Consider the following 19,926-nt stretch of genomic DNA (forward strand, 5'->3'; position numbering starts at 1 on the left):
CAAAACATTGCGGTTCTGCACTCCTATTGGCTGAGAAAATGAGAGACGAGTGATTTGACCAATAGTACACTGGAGGGGCGGGCGAAGCAAGTTAATGTCATCCAATCACACTCACCAACGATGAAAAATAGGAGAGGCTCCTGCACGCAATCTGGAAGTGGCGGTTGTTTCAGTATGGCGTCTGTTGCTGAGGGCGCAAATGGCAATGGAATCTACTGGATTCATGACAGTATCCTTCTTACATTTTTTCGTATTTTTCTTCGATGAGTTGGTTTAAATTAGTTATATTATATTGGTTTGGCAAGCATAAAGGTTAACCGTGGTCAGTGTGTATGAGAAAAGGGAGGCTAATAACTTATTAGCGGATTTTCATTGTCAGCTTAACCGAACTCTAGTTTTAGTAACGTTAACGTACACAAAGCTGCAGTTGAACGGAACTATACATGTACTGTTCTGAATTTAAGTTGTATTATTGAAAAGACACATAGAGTGTAGATAGTGAACGTAGTACAATACTACAGTAAAATGCATGCAATTACAGTTCTTATCCCTAGAACTGTAAAAGCATCATCACATAACTGCATTTTTTTCATGTAGATTGGAGTACTAGCAACTGCTACTGCTTTAGTCTTATGTTATTCTGTTCAATATATTTTTTAGACTGTTTGGCTCCTTTTATTTTTTATTGTAGGCTTAGGTGCTTCTCTTGTGTTTTCTTTAACTTGCATAGAATCAGATGAAGAACAGGGACAGCCCATGGTTTTTGTTACAGGTGAGACTCTATTTTTAAAAATTTAGCCTGTTACTGTTATAGCCTACTAAAATATCCTGTTCATCATTCTGGCACCTCATGTTTGATATTTGAAAACTGTCACTCCCATCGTCTTTTAGGGATGAGCAGGAACGTCGGCCTAAAGTTTGGTTCAGCAAATAATACAGAGGGAAAGATAAAAAGGAGAGCTGGCAGCATGGATAAAAGTGGCAAGAAACCAGGATTGCATTTGGGAATACAAAATGCTGAGATGGCAGCGGGAAAAGCTTCAGATCGGAAGCTGCCTTCTACTGTAGCCAAATCCAAAACCACTACACCTGCACCAGAACCAGACCTTCCTCCTTTCACTTCAGCTCAGGTGAGCAGTGACTTCTGAATATTTACAGTGTTTGTGTGGTGAAATGCTTTTGACTTTTCACAATTGTCTGCAGGGATGCAAAATTGACACTGTTTGCAGAAAAAAGTAATTTGTGGGATTTCACCAAACACTCTTCCCAAATTTGAAAGAATCGTTTATAAATCGGTCAAACAAAAGAGACGTTTTAAAGTTGGCATGAAATTCAAATGAAATTTCTTCCTTATTGTGACACATCCGAGGGAAATGGCTTTTCGAATCAGAAAAAAAATGTAGTGTGGGACATGATGATGATGATGATGATGATGTTTATTTCAAACCTGCATTCTAGTTTTCTCACAAATCAACATAACAGGCTACATAACAGACAAATTGTACAAGTGCATGATTTTGTACTTCTCTGGAATTAATTGGATCGTTGTCATTTTAACATTTTTCTCACCCTCCTTATGCTGGTTGCATCTTTGTCACCTTTTTCATCCCTGATAAGTTTACATTTCTGCGTCTCTAATTAATTAAACTCCAATCAATTAACACTAGTCAAAAGTCTGTTCATTCTTTATTTTTACTAATTTCCATGTTCAATAATATATAGTTATCAAAACTATGAAATGGCACACATGGAGGTTCGAAAGTTATGCAGTGACCAAAATATGTTTAATAAATCCAAAAATATATAATATTTGACCTATAATTGAACTCTGGACATTCCAATAGATGCTGGACTCCTTCTGCTTTTATAATATCCATTCCAGCATCCATTAAAAAATATCAAATAAAAATAAATTGAGAAATGTGTATTCTTTATCTGTTTACAAAGCTAATTTCAAGCATATAAGCATTAGCCTTAAAGTTTTTTTGAGCTTTTGAGAAACATGCAAATGTTTCCAAATTATGTCTTGACCTGTTAGGCTATATTATGTTTTAGTTTTCACAATTAATCCAACAGCCAATTAGTTTTGGATTTTTCTTTCTTTTTTCTTTTTTTTATAATTTCAGCAGCGGTGCTTTAATTAGGATAGATTTTAGATATTTTGCACATAAATGTTTGCATGTTGTGTTTTAATTTGTCTTTTTATTTTTAATTTAACATTTTTAGTGTTTTGCGCCATGAATATTGAAAACTTTTGTTAATGTAAGAACATGTGTTTTGTGAAGGCCCCTTAAAGAAATGCATCTAATCAGGGTAAAGTGAACCTGAAACCAACTAAATTATTCAGGTATTCAATAAGACCAGTCAACTTGTTGATTTTGTCAATGTGTTGTTTTGCATTATATCCCTAATGTATGTAAACTTAATATTTGCATATTGAATTTTTGTCTGTATCAAACATCAATTTGCAATAACTGATATTTCCTTCAGGAAATGTAAAATCTAACTATCGTTGACAGTCATAAATCGGCAGGTTCTTTTTTAAAGGATATACAAAGAACCAGCTATCCAGGTTTGTTTTTTTGATTTGTACTTGAAATCTTCTGTTCTGGATTGTAGACTCTCTTCAGCGCTGCCCAAGCCAAAAGTAAGCCATCGTTGAAGGATCTCTGCCCAGAGGACAAGCGTCGGATTGCCAATCTCATTCAGGAGCTGGCCAGGTAAAGGCCTCTCATTATAGTGGTCTGATGAATGAATGATTACAGTGCACCTCAAGCCAATGTGATTTACTGTGCATGGATCTGATTTTGTTTACGTGTTTCTTTTCAGAGTGAGTGAAGAAAAAGAGGAATCCGTACAGAAACTCAGGGATGAACAGGAAACCTTTGAGAAACAAATCATACAGTTAGAGCAACAAAACCAGCTCATCGTACAAGAGAGAGAAAGTATCCTTTTACAACAGAAACAGTAAGAATGCTTATCGAGTTTAGGTTTTAGGCTTTCATGTAAATGAAAAGCTGCCATCAATCACAGCAAATTAACATCAATTACATTTTAATGGCAAACAGTCAGTGGAGGGTGGTGGCTATGACCGATCTCGTATTATTGTTTACGTTTTTATTTCACAATAGTTATTTTTTGCTGGTAATAAAAAAAAAAAAATGGTAACACTATACAATAAGGTTCGTTAGTTAACATTAGTTAACTACATTAGTTAACATTAACTAATAATGAACTGCACTTATCCAGCATTTATTAATCTTTGTTAATGTTAATTTTAACATTTACTAATACTTTATTAAAATCTTGTTAACATTAGTTAATGCACTGTGAATTAACATGAACAAACAATGAACAGCTGTATTTTTATTAACTAACATTAACAAATATTAATAAATACATTAACAAATGTATTTCTCATTGTTAGTTCATGTTAGTTAATACATTATCTAATGTTAACTAATGAACCTCATTGTAAAGTGTTTCCAAAAATATATACACTGTGTTCCAAATTATTATGCAAGTGACATATTAGTAGGATTTCAGTATAATAAACATTCAAATTTTAGTGTTTGTTTGTTTTATTCCTCAAGTCTTTTTAGATAACTGGTATCAGTCTCTGACAGGTTTGTTAAAGTAACAACAGGTCGTTTTTTGCTCTCGGGCTCCCCCTACAGTTGGGAAACAGTATTGTCCTCTACTACTGTCGTAAACTCTGTCATCCTACATGCACGTGCAATTGTTGACAACCAGGATAGCCCTGAACACTGTAGGAGGAGGTCACATGCAGGTGTTCTGCTTGCGTCGCGTGTGAAATGTCTTCATCCCAGGTACAGTGGCATATATTTCAGCATGTCATATGAATATAATTTCATGGGTTTTATTTTTTTTCTAACGACAAATGATCGCGATGCTCACGTTTACAAGCCAGCGTCATTATAGTAGCCTAGTCTATTGGTTACCGTTTTACTGGATCTATATGATACTTCAATGCAATGTTTGAGTGGTTGATAATAACCATATATCGTCAATATTATAATATCAAGCTACCATAAATGAATCTGCAAATTTTACAAATCGATTTGCATTATAGCTTGAGGCAAGACAAATAAACAAATATCACAGACATGTTAGGTATCCTAAAATATGATTTTATTAATAATCTTCCTCCTTTCTTTGTACATGTTGAGTAGACTACACTTTTTAGGTCAAACATTTGCTATTTGCATTTCATCGATTGCAAAGTTCAAATCAGAACGAGAATACTAGCGATAGCTAACCATCAAAAACTAGAATATCGTTTACTAGCTACCAGATTGATAATTCGCTACTACTCTAGCGAATTAGAGAGGTTAGAGAGAGGCATTCTTTTTTCGATGGGGGGTTCGATGCTCCCTGCACACGCAAGGTCTCTCGCTCGCTTTCTCTCTCTGCCGTCCGCGCGCGTTGGAGCACAGTCTCTGTCTCGCGTGCGCGCTCGCTCTAGATTCCGGGAAATTTGAACTAATTTGCGGTATAACTTGTCGATCACGAGTGGCTCAACAGGTAGATCTATAGATAAACTCATCTTTCAGGGATTTGACCGACCGGGTTGACAATTTAGCGTGAGAAACCGGGGGTGTGGCGTACGTGTGAGCGTGTGAAACCAATCAAATGCGGGTGTCTCACGGCCAATGCGTGAGTTGGCAGCTCTGCAATGTTGATCCTCGTTCTGCCTTTAACGCGATCACTTTCTCTTTTTCTCTTTTTGCTTTGCTCCGATAAAACCTTTGCTTTCTTGTTTTTCTGTGCTGCTTCGGCCATGACTATAACATTTGGCTCGCAAGTCCGATTTTAAGGAAGTGGGGGTGGTGGTGGAAGTGACGTATATGCCGTAAAGCAGTCGAATTTTGTAGTTCTCTTTGTTCGCCGGTTACTACCCGAAACCCGAAGTTTAAAAGTACGATTAAAAACGCTACAGACCCCGTCAGGCTATGGCAGACGTGTCATTCAACCTATTGTAAGTCGATGTACCATCACAAGAGACTTGGAAATATATTATGAAGGTTGAAAAGTTACCTGTTGTTACTTTAAAGGCAGGGTAGGCAGTTTGTTTCTAAAACACTTTTTCCCAAATTTGTTTAAACTGTGTTTATATACCAATACATATCTAAAATGTAAGTACTCGATAAAAATCGAGTGTCTGTAGTCCTCTCAGGGCTGCAATAAACACAGCTACTCTTTCCATTCGGAACGAATGCAATGATTGGCTGGGCGACTGTCACTCTCCCTCGCTACCATGGCTACCACCCCTGCTGCTACAGGAGCTGCCCACATGCGCGCACCCGGTTGACTCGCTCATTTCGAAAGAGGAGAGGCACGTACCGGCCGGAAGCTAGGAAGTCTCACAATTATGGCAGAGAAAGAGCAGTCAAAATTCCCAGTACCACCTGTACCTGCATATACAGTCAGCGCAGGCAAACAAGGCAAAAAAAAAGGTGATGTCACTCCATGCACTGCGCTCCTCTCCACTCGGCGCTGGTAAACGCGTCCTCCAGCTAAGCGGTCGGCATCACGCGTTCATGTGTTTTGGGGGCGTGGCTTTGGAAGGAGTCCAGAAGGGAGGGGGTGGGAGTTTCTCTGTTGGATACTTTCAAAATCCAGCAGTTTTCTGCTAGTTTCTCAAACTTACCTACCCTGCCTTTAGGTAGTTTGCCAGGTCTTCTTAGGAAAATGGAAACCCCACCTACAGAGGTTGTTCCACATTTTTAAGCAAGTCACAGTTCTCATGCAATATGGGGAGGAAGAAAGATCATTCTAAAGATGAAAAGCATGAAATGGTGCAATGTCTTGCAAAAGGCATGAAAACAACTAATATTTTGCTAAAACAAAATATCAAAATATTTGTGAGTGATTTGGAGCACAGAAGAACTTGGTCAGATAAAGGCTTATTAAGGAAAGTTTCTGTCAAACAAATGAATTGTATTTAAGGGCAGATATAAAAAAAGCCACTGTTGAGCAGCTGGTGTGTCTGGAGTCTCAATAACCTCTCCATTCAGGCTGCTAGTTGTGCGTAAAGTGGCATTTCAGCCACCCCTAACCAAAGCTCACAAAGAGAAACGTTTGCATAATAATTTGGAACTCATTGTATTAAACATATACTCAGGTGTCATCCTTCCTGGTGATATTAATTCAGAATATACATTTATGGTTATGTGAGTAATTTAAATTATTTCATACATACACTACCATTCAAAAGTCTTGGGTTGGTAAGATTTAAAAAAATGTTTTTTGATGTTTGCTTATATATTTGATCAAAAATACAGTAAAAACAGTAATATTATGAAACTGTTTTCTATTGTCATACATTTTTAAAAGTAATTTATTTCTGTGAGGGCAAAGCTGAATTTTCAGCATCATTACTCCAGTCTTCAGTGTCACATGATCCTTCAGAAATCATTCTAATATGCTGATTTGGTGCTCAAGAAACATTTCTTTTATCAATGTTGAAAACAGCTCTGCTGCTTAATATTTTTGTGGAAACTGTGACAACAGCGTTTATTTGAAATAGAAATCTTTTGTAACATTATTAAATGTCTTTGCTGTCACTTTTGAGGCCTGTTGCACGAAGCTAGTTGAACAAACTGAGTTTCACAGTAGGTTTAGAGTTTACAAATCCATATAAATCCAACCAGGTTTAACGGGCTCACACCTCTCAGAATATATACGTTCTCTGTCGACTCCGGTTTAATTCAGGGTTTGCGAAGCGCATGTACCTGAAAGTGTGACACGTGCAGCAAACACGTGTCATTATGAAAAAATGTCATGAAATTAAATGCATACAAAGCAGGAATAAACACTGAAAGTTTGAGAAGGCAGATGAAAGAAAATATCTGATTATATCAATGCAAGTGAATCAAACAAATAGGCCTTATGCATTTAGTTTCACAAAGAGATCAAAAGAGTAAGCTTAATCTTAAAAGCTTAGATATTAAAGCTTGCATATATACGTACAGTATGTATATATATATACACTCACCGGCCACTTTATTAGGTACACCTGTCCAACTGCTCGTTAACACTTAATTTCTAAGCAGCCAATCACATGGCGGCAACTCAGTGCATTTAGGCATGTAGACATGGTCAAGACAATCTCCTGCAGTTCAAACCGAGCATCAGTATGGGGAAGAAAGGTGATTTGAGTGACTTTGAACGTGGCATGATTGTTGGTGCCAGAAGGGCTGGTCTGAGTATTTCAGAAACTGCTAATCTACTGGGATTTTCACGCACAACCATCTCTAGGGTTTACAGAGAATGGTCCGAAAAAGAAAAAACATCCAGTGAGCGGCAGTTCTGTGGGCGGAAATGCCTTGTTGATGCCAGAGGTCAGAGGAGAATGGCCAGACTGGTTCGAGCTGATAGAAGGGCAACAGTGACTGAAATAACCACTCGTTACAACCGAGGTATGCAGCAAAGCATTTGTGAAGCCACAACACACACAACCTTGAGGCGGATGGGCTACAACAGCAGAAGACTCCACCGGGTACCACTCATCTCCACTACAAATAGGAAAAAGAGGCTACAATTTGCAAGAGCTCACCAAAATTGAACAGTTGAAGACTGGAAAAATGTTGCCTGGTCTGATGAGTCTCGATTTCTGTTGAGACATTCAGATGTTAGAGTCAGAATTTGGCGTAAACAGAATGAGAACATGGAACCATCATGCCTTGTTACCACTGTGCAGGCTGGTGGTGGTGGTGTAATGGTGTGGGGGATGTTTTCCTGGCACACTTTAGGCCCCTTAGTGCCAATTGGGCATCGTTTAAATGCCACGGCCTACCTGAGCATTGTTTCTGACCATGTCCATCCCTTTATGGCCACCATGTACCCATCCTCTGATGGCTACTTCCACCATGTCACAAAGCTCTAATCATTTCAAATTGGTTTCTTGAACATGACAATGAGTTCACTGTACTAAAATGGCCTCCACAGTCACCAGATCTCAACCCAATAGAGCATCTTTGGGATGTGGTGGAACGGGAGATTCGCATCATGGATGTGCAGCCGACAAATCTGCGGCAACTGTGTGATGCCATCATGTCAATATGGACCAAACTCCCTGAGGAATGCTTCCAGCACCTTGTTGAATCTATGCCACGAAGAATTGAGGCAGTTCTGAAGGCAAAAGGGGGTCCAACCCGTTACTAGCATGGGGTACCTAATAAAGTGGCAGGTGAGTGTATATATATATATATAATAAATATAATTTAAAAGCAAAGTTTGATAACTATAAATTAATAAGAATTATATGAATATATTATATGAATTATACAGAAATAATTATAATTCATATAATATAAATATACAGTAATACATAATTAGCTGCAAAAGATGGGCAATTTTGTCTCTAAATTTCTTTCACTCTAAACTGCTGTAATTTGGAGCGAGAGATACAGGGGGAGTGGCTTTATTGCATCAGATACAGTCACTTTACTCACAGCTAATTGGTCCAGTCTGCGATCTCTAACCCAGAAAAAAATGAAACCTGCTAAAAACCAATCCAATCTTGTGCCTGAAAAAGTTTGCGCAAACTAATCTCAAACTTACCTGGGTAGCAGCTGAAACCGGCTTCATGCAACAGGCCACTGATCAATTTAGTGCATCCTTGCTGAATAAAAGTATTCATTTCTTTAAAAAAACAAACCCTATTGTCCCTAAACTTTTGAATGGTAGTGTAATTCACAATGTGGTGACTCAAATCACAGTCCACTCTTTGGAGAAAGTGAAGGACTGTTTTGTATTTTAGACTGACAGGGGGCAGTGTTGTCTAAGCATTGGATTCATGTTCAGCCTCGTCGTGACTGCTGTAGGGGCAATATAACCACAGGACGTCATTGAGACGGTTGTTGAATTACACTTGTACTTGGAGGGGTGAGGATCCACTTTCTTTGGCATATGTGTCACATTGGACTAGTCTAATATTGAATCTTTTCATTAAAGATGAAATGGGCTTTATTTGCACTCAGGATGGCTGTGTGAAATGTAACAGACAAACGACAAAGAGAATGCACACTGTGTTAGGTTTAATATTTGCTATTTTAGATGCCAGTTTTTGAGCTCAGGGATCGGACCCGTCCTTGGTTTGGGTTGAAATGCTTTTAATTTTCGTTTGAAATTGAAAGAGCTGGCACTGATCTCATGACCACTGGGAACGGCGTGGGTTTCTTCTCGTGCCAACCTGTCATCCGACTGGCACATCACAAACTTCGCACAGTTCGGATGCTCCCTTTTTTTTCCTTGCCGCTCTGCCAGCTTCGGTGATCTTGCTTTGGTCAAAAGACATGGCGAACCATCCGTTTCGTCCAACACTGTGAAATACGAAGAGCAATCGCAGGCTGCTAAATTGCGGATTTGGCAGGCGAGCTCAGAAATTAGGCGAGCTCAACTCAATTAAATGCACTTTGGCTCCGCGGCCTGGCATTTCCACTAAAATTCAAAACTCCATTAAAAAGAGATTGTAGTGCAAGACAAACTGTATGAAAGCCCCCTGTGGAGACAGGGCGGTCTCTAAAGGTATCAGACAGATGATGGCCCACAGAGCTGGTCTTAAAGGTTAAGGGGGACGCAAAAAGACAAACTGAGTCATGAGGCTCTGTGTAGAATAATTGCTCGCATTGTCTCCATCTCATCTGCCGGGATCGCGATTATCAAGAGGAAATATCTCCGTAGGAGGGGGAGAAAAATTATAAGTTACATTCTGTGCGTAGGAAGAATTTGAAGCCCGTGTACGGAATGAAATTAGAATTTTCTCAAGCCTGTCTTTGGCATTCTACACCACGTCTCTGAGCGGTAGATTCTATTACAGAGAAGCTCGCAATCTTTGTTCTTCACAAGGCATTTACATCAAGAAGCATGGAAGACACAAAGGAGAAGTTGAATGCATTCATCAATAATATTAATCTTATTGAAGTTTGCATGGTCGCTTTTCCGAACGCTTCGGATGGATCAGAGGAGCAGAAGTCCTTTTGTAATAGTTTGTTTGACTAGTTCTGAATCCGTGCATCCTGGCTGGATGAGCTTAGGTGGGGCATAAGCCCTCACAGAAATGCCACTTAATCACAAACCCACTGCTTGCATATTGTTTATGACCAATTAGTTTTGTAGACACACTAATAATTGGAAGTAATAAACCACATGCTCGCAGCAAATGAAGCCCCATGATATATAAATAATCAAATCATCAGTGGCTTGGTGAGTCATTTTCACTGTTATTCAAATCGAAGCGTGCGGTTGTGTGAACTGTCCTCCTATCGATTTACATCTCAACCTAACACACGCAGACCATCCTGCCGAGTGGCCCCGTAAAATATTCTCTTCGGCGCAATTTTGTTCTACCTCGAGGTGGATTTCATTATTTTATTTCTGCGCCGGGCTGACAGGGGAGTGAATCATGTTGACAGCGCCTGTCTGAAATATCGAATGCAAACTCTGATTTTGTGTATTTTTGGATGGGGGTGGAGACACACCGTGCCTGCAGCTTTCTTTTCTCCTGATGTAGGCCCTTGGAATGAGCTCTGATTGGCCGACAGCCAACAGAGGTGCCTGCGCGGCGGGAAGCGAGAGAGAATCTTATCAGTCCCGCTCCAGTCGCTCCAGATTACCAAGCGCTGAGCGTTCCCGCACGCCCTTCTGTTAATGTATTAATATGTGTGTTTACGCCCAACCTGTCTATCAGAGTATCAGAAGCCTCTCGTCAGCTGCGAGGTAGATGCCTGCGTGCGATGCACTCTATCTACGAGACAGGCTCTTCGTTCTCATTACAAATGAGAGGCCTATTTATGGTAAGGGTCCTTGTTGAACAGTTACTCATTTCATACCTGCTATTATACAGAGGTTTGACATGCAGCTGTCATAAAGGACATTGTATGTTGGCACCTCAGGATTTGATATGCCTTTGTATCCTCTCATTTTAGACAGTCAGATGTTGACTGATGATCTTGAATGAGCTATAATAACCTGATGGATTTAGGTAAGATATTTTCACCCACGTTCTTAACAAGGAATCAACCGTCAGTTTGTGGTTCCGCTTTCTTTTTGCGACCTGTGCATGCAGAACAAGGATGTCAAACTCCTGTTTGCGAGGGTTGTGTGTGGTACACTACAATTTAAACATTTAAAAAAAGGTTTTCAAAAAAAGCTCAACGAGGCTGCATTTATTTAATCAAATATTTGAACAGTAAAGACGGTTTCTATTTGAATATATTTTAAAATGTAATTTATTCCTCTGACGGCAAAGCTGAATTTTCAGCATCATTACTGCATTCTTCAGTGTCACATGATCCTTCAGAAATCATTCTAATGTTGATTTGGTGATCAAGAAACATGTCTTATTATTATCAATGTTGTGCTGCTTTATTATTATCCTGGAATTGTATGTTCGTTTGATCTGATACAGTCCAGAATCAAAAAAAAAAAAAAAAAAAAAAAAAAAAATCTGCTTTAAAAAATAATATTGGGGTAAACCAAATGGTAGCAGATGGAATTTGCAAATTTGATTTATCATAGGCCTTTATATTACATTTCTAATCACCAAATTAAACTGGTGGTAATTGGGGAACATTAGAACCACTCACTCTCTTGGTTCTTAACTTTAGTTTTTCTAATAGTCTGATATATTTAATAAATCTGAAACTGAGCATTAACACAAAGTTAGTAATTTGTAGTAATTGTATGGCTAATTGTAATTACAGGCCTGCTTCTCATTCAAACTGACAGCACTGTATTAGTGTATAGTGTATTCATTTTTTTATATCATAAACTTATATTATGCGTGAATACTGAATGTTGTTTGTAATCAAGCAAAACGTTACCACTTTAAGATGCGAGCTATAACGTGCAACGCAACAAATTGAATAATTGATCTGTCCTCTATGACCTGTTTAACTGACTGACTTCTGTGAAATGCAAGAGAGGATATTTCAAGACAACACTGGACCCCATTGAGTTTCATTATATGGGCAATTCATTTTATGTTCTGCAGAAGAAAGTCAGTCATACAGGTCTGGAATAACATGGGTGAGTAAAGGATGACAGAGTTTTTGTTTTTGGGTGAATTCTTCTTTAATGCACCATATTGCTTGGCAACTGTAAAGAAGTTATTTACAAATACTGTATTACTTTAATTATTTATTGAACACTGGTGTCCTGGTTCGTTCTTATACCAATAAGCCAGTGTGATTATACCACTTCACCTTGCCTTTACTAAGGTAACAATCACAAATCCATGGCCTTGTGGGTTATTTTTGTATTTATGAAATTCCTCTTCCTTTTTCTATTGTGCAGTATTCTGGAGATTTTAATACTAGACTTTGTTTTTAGGTAAGATTTACCATGCTTATCTTATGGGTATTGGATTGAGAGGCTGTTGAGCAGAGCCTGGATTTAGTGCTTATTGACATTGTAATAACGGAGATATGAGGACTATAAATAATCTCTATATCGTTCTAACTTTCAGTGGGTTTGATCTGTGTTGCCCCTTTCGAGTTCATGGGCCTTGAGGTATTATGATGATCGCTGAGCGCTTGTGCTCTACAGCCAGGCTGATTATTAAGAAAGACCAAAAAAAGTCGCTTTCCATTATTGCTTTCCACGTTGGAAAATTAGATCTACCGAATGGATTCCTGCAAAGCGTGTGAGAGTAAGAGGGCGTACGTCACACTGTCATTAGTCGGCGCAGTCGGCGTGGCTGTGGTTCTGCTCCAGATCAGTTGAGTTCTGCCCAATGCTGCATACGTGCCAGCTCTCTGTCTCTCAGCCTGGCATTGTGCCCGCCCCTGCCCAGACAGACCCAGATGGAGGAGTGTGTGAAGCCCTCACCCCGAAGAAACGCTTCTATCTCTTCTCTGCAGTGCTGCTGTCTCTTCTTGCTTTCTTCTCTGTCTGTGCACTTTTTCAAAAAGTCACAAACATGACTCCAGGTATTGGCGGCTGGGATTCAGCCAGAGAGACTCAAATGTCAGGAGCCAGAGTAGAAGTCCAACTGGTCTCCTCTTTTTGATATAAGGACACTGGACAACTGAGCTCTCTGTGGGAGAATTTGTTTTAAATATTTCAAGTTCTTCTTGTAGCTTTTCCTGTTATACCTAAACTTATTCAGTTGAATTTTTATTTTAGAATGTTTAAATTGTACCTGGCCAGTTGTATCAAAGACTATAGAATAACACAAGATGCGTCACTCGTATTGTTTTGAATGGGGAAAAGTGCAATGCTCAATATAGTGGAGTAAGTCCCGCCCACTAAATAAGAGCTAATCACTGATTTGTAAAGTCATCGCGTCATTGCAGCTGCTGTTAGAAGCTCCGGTTCCTATAGAAACAGTCTGACGGTGTTTTCTGTCATGATTCAAACGTTTAGAAACTAAATATGAGACAGTTGTCAGAGCCAGTGGTGATTTCAAATATGAAATTTAATCGTAAGATTGGCGAACTGTTTTGGAAAATTTGATGTTTCCTCATTCAAAGAGATAGGAGCTGTATTTGCAAGCCTGAGAGGCGTTTCAAAGATGGCCACCGAGTGAAATGACCTGTCTTAAAGGGACTTTGGTTGTATTTTATTTAATTTTATTTTGAACTCTTTTTTTCAATAAAACGGCATGATACAGATTTAGATTTTGGCATTCTCTAAAAAAACATCCTAATTATAACCTTTGATTATGACCCTTGGTTTATACCATATTCAGTGTTGCTTGTTACTGATACTGTTCTGAAAAACATTATAAATTAATTTCATCGAAACGAATTTGCCTAGCCATCCGAATAATAAAAATACCACCTCAAATCTTAGGGGAAACACCAACTTCCTCAAAACGATAAACTGGTGGGTTTTTTTTTTAATCACCCTTGTCAACTTGTATCACTGACCTTGACCAATCTTGAAATGTTATTTGTTTTACCTCTCAAGCTTGATGATATCGGCTTTGGGCATTTCAAAATATATTTGAGTGTTTACCTTGACATACAGCTGATTTTACAGTTACTAATTACCTTTGGGGCACTACCTTGAGGGAGGTTCTTTCCTTTTGTACCTTCTGTATAAAGTCTCCTGCCTGCTCAGCATTAGCTTGGCAACACTACATTGGGGGAAATGGATTACCATGTTTGGCTTGGGAGGAGAGAGGGTTTTAGTCTAAGTGGGAACAGTGGCAGAGTTATTCAGTGCGTGTTGACCCTTGACCCACGGCACAGGCCTGCAGCACCAGTACCGAGAGTGTCAGGAGCTGCTGGGACTCTATCAGCAGTACCTCTCCCAACAGCAAGAGAAACTCAACAAGTCTATCACACTGCTCAATCAGTCCTGCTCCCACAGCAAGGTGAGTACTAAGAGTGTCTGTGTGTGGGAGAGAGCGATAGATAGAGGCCACAAATGGCTCAGACTGAACATGTGCGTGCACTGAATTTGTATCCTCTATGCTATGTTGGAATTTTAGCTGATCAGTCACAGCATTGTATAACCATAGCAGGTAGAAATTCATTTGTATAGCCCGCTATCTTTATAACCTGGCAGACCAACCAATTTATTGGCTGATATTTGGCCATTTTGAGATTTTGAATGCAAACCCAGCAAATGTTCTATTTTCCTTAAAAAGAAAATATTGGGCGAATTTATGTTATTTCGATTACACATTTGTAAGATTCTTTTATCTAGAATGACTTTATATATATTTATTTCGATGTTTAAGACTGACCTTGAATACATGACGATAACTTTGCTCACCGCAGGCGTTTGGAAGTCCAGCAGTAATTCCCTAGATTAGATTGTGCTTGGCCAGTTGTGTCATTTTCCCAGCTACAGATTTTTTTTTTCCTGTATTTGTCCCTCTGTCTTGAACATGGTCAAAGAGAGAGATAAGACCACCAAGGTTGCACGAAACATGAAATGGCATTCATAATTCATTTTACTTCTGTAATATGACATTTTGAAATGAAAGAATATTTGACAAGGAAAAATGAATGCCACAGTTTAATATTATCAATCTGAAGTTGTTTGGACATCAGCTGAATTCATTGGTGTGGCAGAATTCATTGGTGTGGCAGAATATGTATGTACGTATGTATTTTTTTACGCGTTAACGCATGCAATTATTTTTTTCGGTTTAACACGTTAAAAATATATTAACGCAAAATGTCCATTTTGTCGAGTATCCTCGCCAGCACAGTCTTAAATTATATAAATGAAGTCTTAAATAAACGTAAGGAGTGAGAAAATGGGATGCGTGTCTGATCCGCGCCGTGCAGAATGTATTAAAGTGACAGCAGCCTAATAAACCCGCTGTCATTATGGATAGTCAAAGAACAAAATAAAAAGAGAAAATTACTGCTCTTGACTGAATAACATTTGTATCTTTAATAAGGATTAATCTATATTTAATTTATAATTTATGCCGTGAAGAATATGAAGTGTTTAATAACTTTATTCAATTTCTGTATATATCCATACTGTTAGACCTCCCTAAAAATATTAAAGCACTGTTTGCAAGGTTACATGGGTCAAAAACAACGAAAGCAAGAACTTTTTTGGCATTTTGACAGGGCAAGTAAAAATCTGAACTGGTCTGACTGGGCCAATAGAAAAAAAATGAGCCCTGAAAAATGATATATTGAAGCGCAGGTAAATGTGACTTTATTATGTGAATTTTAACACACAGTTGGAACAGTTGTTGCAACGTAACTATTCATACCAATTCTCAATTTTCATAAAAAAATAAAAAGAACTTTAGAAAGAATTTATAAATGAATTGCATCCAAAATAACTGCACTGTATGATTCTGAATAACAAACACCCCATACCTGGGGGAAACCCCCAAGTATTTAGTGATATGAAAAGAACCCTTAGTTAGAACCACTATTCAAATATGGTGTATTTATTTATTTCAACCTGCTGACCACTTTTATGACCTCTCGTAAATCTTTCATGACCACCAGTGACACATCCGGTCTGAACAGCGTAACTAACATATGATTCAACAAATAAAAAAACTTAATATCGACCTCTTTTTTGTTGCTCAAAATGATCATAGATCTTAAATTTATTCATAATAATAGTAACGTTGCTCACAGCAGGCAATTTGAAGTCCAACAGTTATTGCCTTGAAATGTGGTGAAGGTGAAGGTAAATTTGTTACAAAAGCTCTGTTTTGATGGCTCTATCGGCGGTGCTTTTAAAGAGGATGGATTTAGAGAAGCAGCCTCTCAGAGAGGGGTTTTGGCATGTTGACACTTTAGCATCTATAACTGTTAACCAGTCAGCACACTAAAACCCTCTCAGAGAAGTTCCATCTTTAAATTCATCCCCTTTAAAGCACTGTCACTAAAAATATTAAAGCTAAAACAAAATAAAACTCACTAACCGACACTGTAAAACTTGTACGTTGTTTTAGTTTAGAACGTGCTCCCTGTGCACCCTCCATCTTAAGCTTGTATAAGGGAAATGAGCTTGTCCTCTCTGAAACCTTGGCTGTGAGTAATGCATGTTTACATGCTCCACGACCTCATCTTGAATTAGTCAGTGGCCCATTTCTGTCCCCTCAGAGGCGGACGATTCTCCTTTGTCCTGAATGTTTATCTCTTCGGTGATTGACCTTGGGTTGTTGCGTCCTCTTGGGATGAGCCCACCCTCTCTGACTCCCTTGAGTAAAACCTGCTTTCGTTACTACATTATTAAAAGGTCAGAGGTGACATGTATACTTTCTCTACCTCTGCTTCATCCCACAGATTCCTAGCAGCGAAGGGGTGCCCAGGAGGTCTTCGTGTGGGAGAGGAACTGCTTTAGATGGATCTTACTTGGACCTTCCTTTATCAGGAAGTAGAACTGAGAGAGGTGGGTCAGTGGAGGGCACTCATTCTTTCTCAACAGGACCTTTTAGTGCACCCTCCAGCAACGAGCAGAACTGTGGAGTCCATGACGAGCACACCAATCACAATTCTGAAGGTGGACATAGTGATCCCAGCTTCTCCAACAGGGAGCCCTCGGCCTGTGATGCCCTGAAGCGGCCTGGTGCCTCTGAACTCAAGTGCTCTCATCAGTGCCACAGAATGGAGAGTGACAACATGCGTGGTGCTAATCGAACCGGACTTGCTCCGCCTCCTGGTCAGGAGAACTGGGAGGAGAAACGACAGTGTCTATTCCTGCAGAAGAAACAGCTGGAGATGGAGAGGGAGAGAATTCAAGCTCGGTTGGTTCAACAGGAAGAGAAACTTCTGCTCCAGAACCAGCAACTCCGTCAGTCTTACCTTCAGTACAGCAGGTAAGAGCCTGGCACAGGCCTTTTGTTTAAACAGTAGATAATAATACATAACTAATAGGGATGTAAACGGTTAATCGATTATCGATTAATTGTCGACAAATTTACTCGATTAAATTAAATTCATTGTCGGCTAATTGAACATTGTGAACGTGAGACGAGATTCTCACGCGAGAGACCCGGCACAAACTTGAGGCGGCAAAAAAGAAACCAAACATGAGGCGGTCAAAACGGAGTGGACTACCAGCTATACAGCATGCTAACCTCGAAAATCCAGCTGTAATCTAACAATAACTTAGCTCTCCTTATTAGCTAGACTCCTTGCATGCTGGCTAATAACTTTTTTTAAAGCTGGGTCATTAACAGCGCTGTGTTGGACAGATTTGTGCAGCGGTGTTCCATGAGGGAGAGAGAGCGCGAGAGGTACGGGTGAGTGAGAGCGCGAGAGGTAGTGCTGCGCGAATGCGCTACGGCGCTCTGCAATCAAATACGATTTTAAATAGGCTTAGTAAAAAAAAAAAAATCAATGTGTGGCGATCAGCGTTGATATTGTGGCGGGCCGCTACAAATAAATGAACGTATGGGAAACTCTGCCCTCTTATTTTACTGTAACCTTCCTCAGGGATGATTTAAGTTGTGTTCAGTTCTATATTTGAAGTTTCCAGGTCTAGTAATTTTACTTTTACCTTTCTCAGACCAAGGGGGATTATAAGTGCTGCTGCTAATGTTTCAAGTTTGTCATATACGTAGTTTACCAGATAGATTATTATATGTAGGCTTAATATAGTGTAGGCTAAGCCTACCCTTATAGATTTTTATTTAAAATGTATTTTATGTTGCTTAATGTTACACATGCAACAGGTGAGCCAGTGCACAATTATTTTTTCTGTATTTTAATTTTCTGTGCATAATTAATTTTGTTAAACTACATAAATGCCATCTGTACCGTATCCCAACTGTTACAATAAAACATCAATTGAGCAATATAACATGCATTTTTATTCAGTAGCCTATATAAGCAATATTTTGCTTTTAATGTTAAAGACACTATTGATACCGTGAGAAATTTAGATTCTCAGGAAAATAGCCGCTTATCAGTTAATCATTAATCGATCGATAAGGTCGATCAACTAACGATTAATGAATTAATCGATAATTTGCATCCCTAATAACTAATAATGCATACACAGAAGTTCATGCACCTAGAAATTGTTCTAGTTCACTGTACAATAATCATGATTTTTGTCTCATTAAAAAACAGAGACAAGTCCTGCTATTTTTGGTGCTACTGCTAATCAACATTATGCTACAAATTCTGTTAATAACTAACTTGAATTGAACCGCAAACATTATTTTAATTTTTGTCGTTTGAAGGCTTCAGCAAGCAACCACAACAGATTTTGAGAAGCCCTTAAATGGAGACCGCAGTTTTAATGAAGGTCCACAGTCCTGTTTTGTTATGGATCAGGTAACACGCAGGTAAAGATTGTCTTAAAAATAGCATTGAATGCAAAAAAGAGCCGGAGAGATAAAGAAGAAGTCAAAAGTACAAATCTTTAAATATACAAAAGTTCCCTATTCAAAAGATTGGGGTTATTGAGATTTGTTTTTGAAAGAATAATTTTCATCAAAGAAAATGTATTACAGTTTTCACAAAAATATGAAGCAGCACAACTGCACCAATTCAGCATATTACATGGATTTCTGAAGGATCATGTGACACTGATGACTGTAATAATGACTGCTAAAATTTCAGCTTTGCCATAACAAGTATTAAATATTTTAAAGGTGCATTGTGTAATATTTAGGAGGATCTGTAGACTGAAATGCAATATAATATACATAACTATGTTTTCAGTGGTGTATAAAGACCTTACTTAATGAACCGTTATGTTTTTATTACCTTAGAATGAGCCATTTCCTTCAAAATACACCGCGGGTCCCCTTACGTTGAAATGCACCATTTTGTGCCGACATGTTTCTACAGTGGCCCTAAACGGACAAACGCGTTTCGTCACTATGTTGTTCTTCGTGCAAAGAAGCTAGCTAAAGTCAGCGAATAAAACACTGACACAATGATGAACCAGTAACAATAATATTCGCAATAACATATCGTTTTACTGAATAATAAAGTAAACATAATTTCTTAATTTATCTTTGTAAAGAAACCTCATTGCTTAACTGGCTACTCTCTGCTGTCTCAGACGACGACATCATCTCCTGTCGGCCACTATACAGGGTTCCCGCGGATCCTTAAAAAGTCTTAAAAAGTCTTAAATTAGATTTTTAAAATTTAAGGCCATAAAAAGTCTTAAGTCTTATTTTTACTTATGAAAGGTCTTAAATTTTAGATGACACTTTGACTTAGACATATCTAAAAGCTTTCCAAATTAAAACCATCTAATTAGCGTATGTATTTTTATTTATTTATTATTCTATCTTTGTGGATTTGCTAGTTCACGTGACATTTCGCGTCACTCGCGAGTCGCGGCAGCATAACTGTCTCCTGCACGCGAGAGGAGAGAAGGAGAAGAAAGGTCGTAAATGTCAGTTCAGTTGTAAGTTCATTCTTTATGTGCGTATGGTGTGCGATGTGTATTGTCTTTTATGATATTGTAATCATTGTTTTAACAATGTACGAGGCACTG

At 38.6% G+C, this 19,926-nt stretch overlaps 1 protein-coding gene across 2 annotated transcripts in view; it reads left to right on the forward strand.

Annotated features, from left to right (window-relative positions):
• Window positions 1–133: 133 nt before the first annotated feature.
• Window positions 134–19,926, forward strand: part of kiaa1328 (KIAA1328 ortholog) — a 37,521-nt gene continuing 17,728 nt past the window's right edge. Inside the window, exons 1-8 of one of the 2 annotated variants that reach the window (XM_056258403.1) lie at window positions 134–229; window positions 731–772; window positions 892–1,130; window positions 2,620–2,720; window positions 2,830–2,945; window positions 14,223–14,347; window positions 16,749–17,281; window positions 18,653–18,757. In XM_056258403.1, coding sequence (XP_056114378.1) covers window positions 175–229; window positions 731–772; window positions 892–1,130; window positions 2,620–2,720; window positions 2,830–2,945; window positions 14,223–14,347; window positions 16,749–17,281; window positions 18,653–18,757 — 1,316 coding nt within the window. In that variant the 5' untranslated portion in view covers window positions 134–174. The remainder of the gene's footprint in view (window positions 230–730; window positions 773–891; window positions 1,131–2,619; window positions 2,721–2,829; window positions 2,946–14,222; window positions 14,348–16,748; window positions 17,282–18,652; window positions 18,758–19,926) is intronic. The other variant, XM_056258404.1, reaches the window with a different exon arrangement.

Source organism: Rhinichthys klamathensis, unplaced genomic scaffold (assembly GCF_029890125.1).
Source record: "Rhinichthys klamathensis goyatoka isolate OS25496 unplaced genomic scaffold, OSU_Roscu_1.1 h1tg000150l_1, whole genome shotgun sequence".
Classification (NCBI taxonomy): domain Eukaryota; kingdom Metazoa; phylum Chordata; class Actinopteri; order Cypriniformes; family Leuciscidae; genus Rhinichthys; species Rhinichthys klamathensis.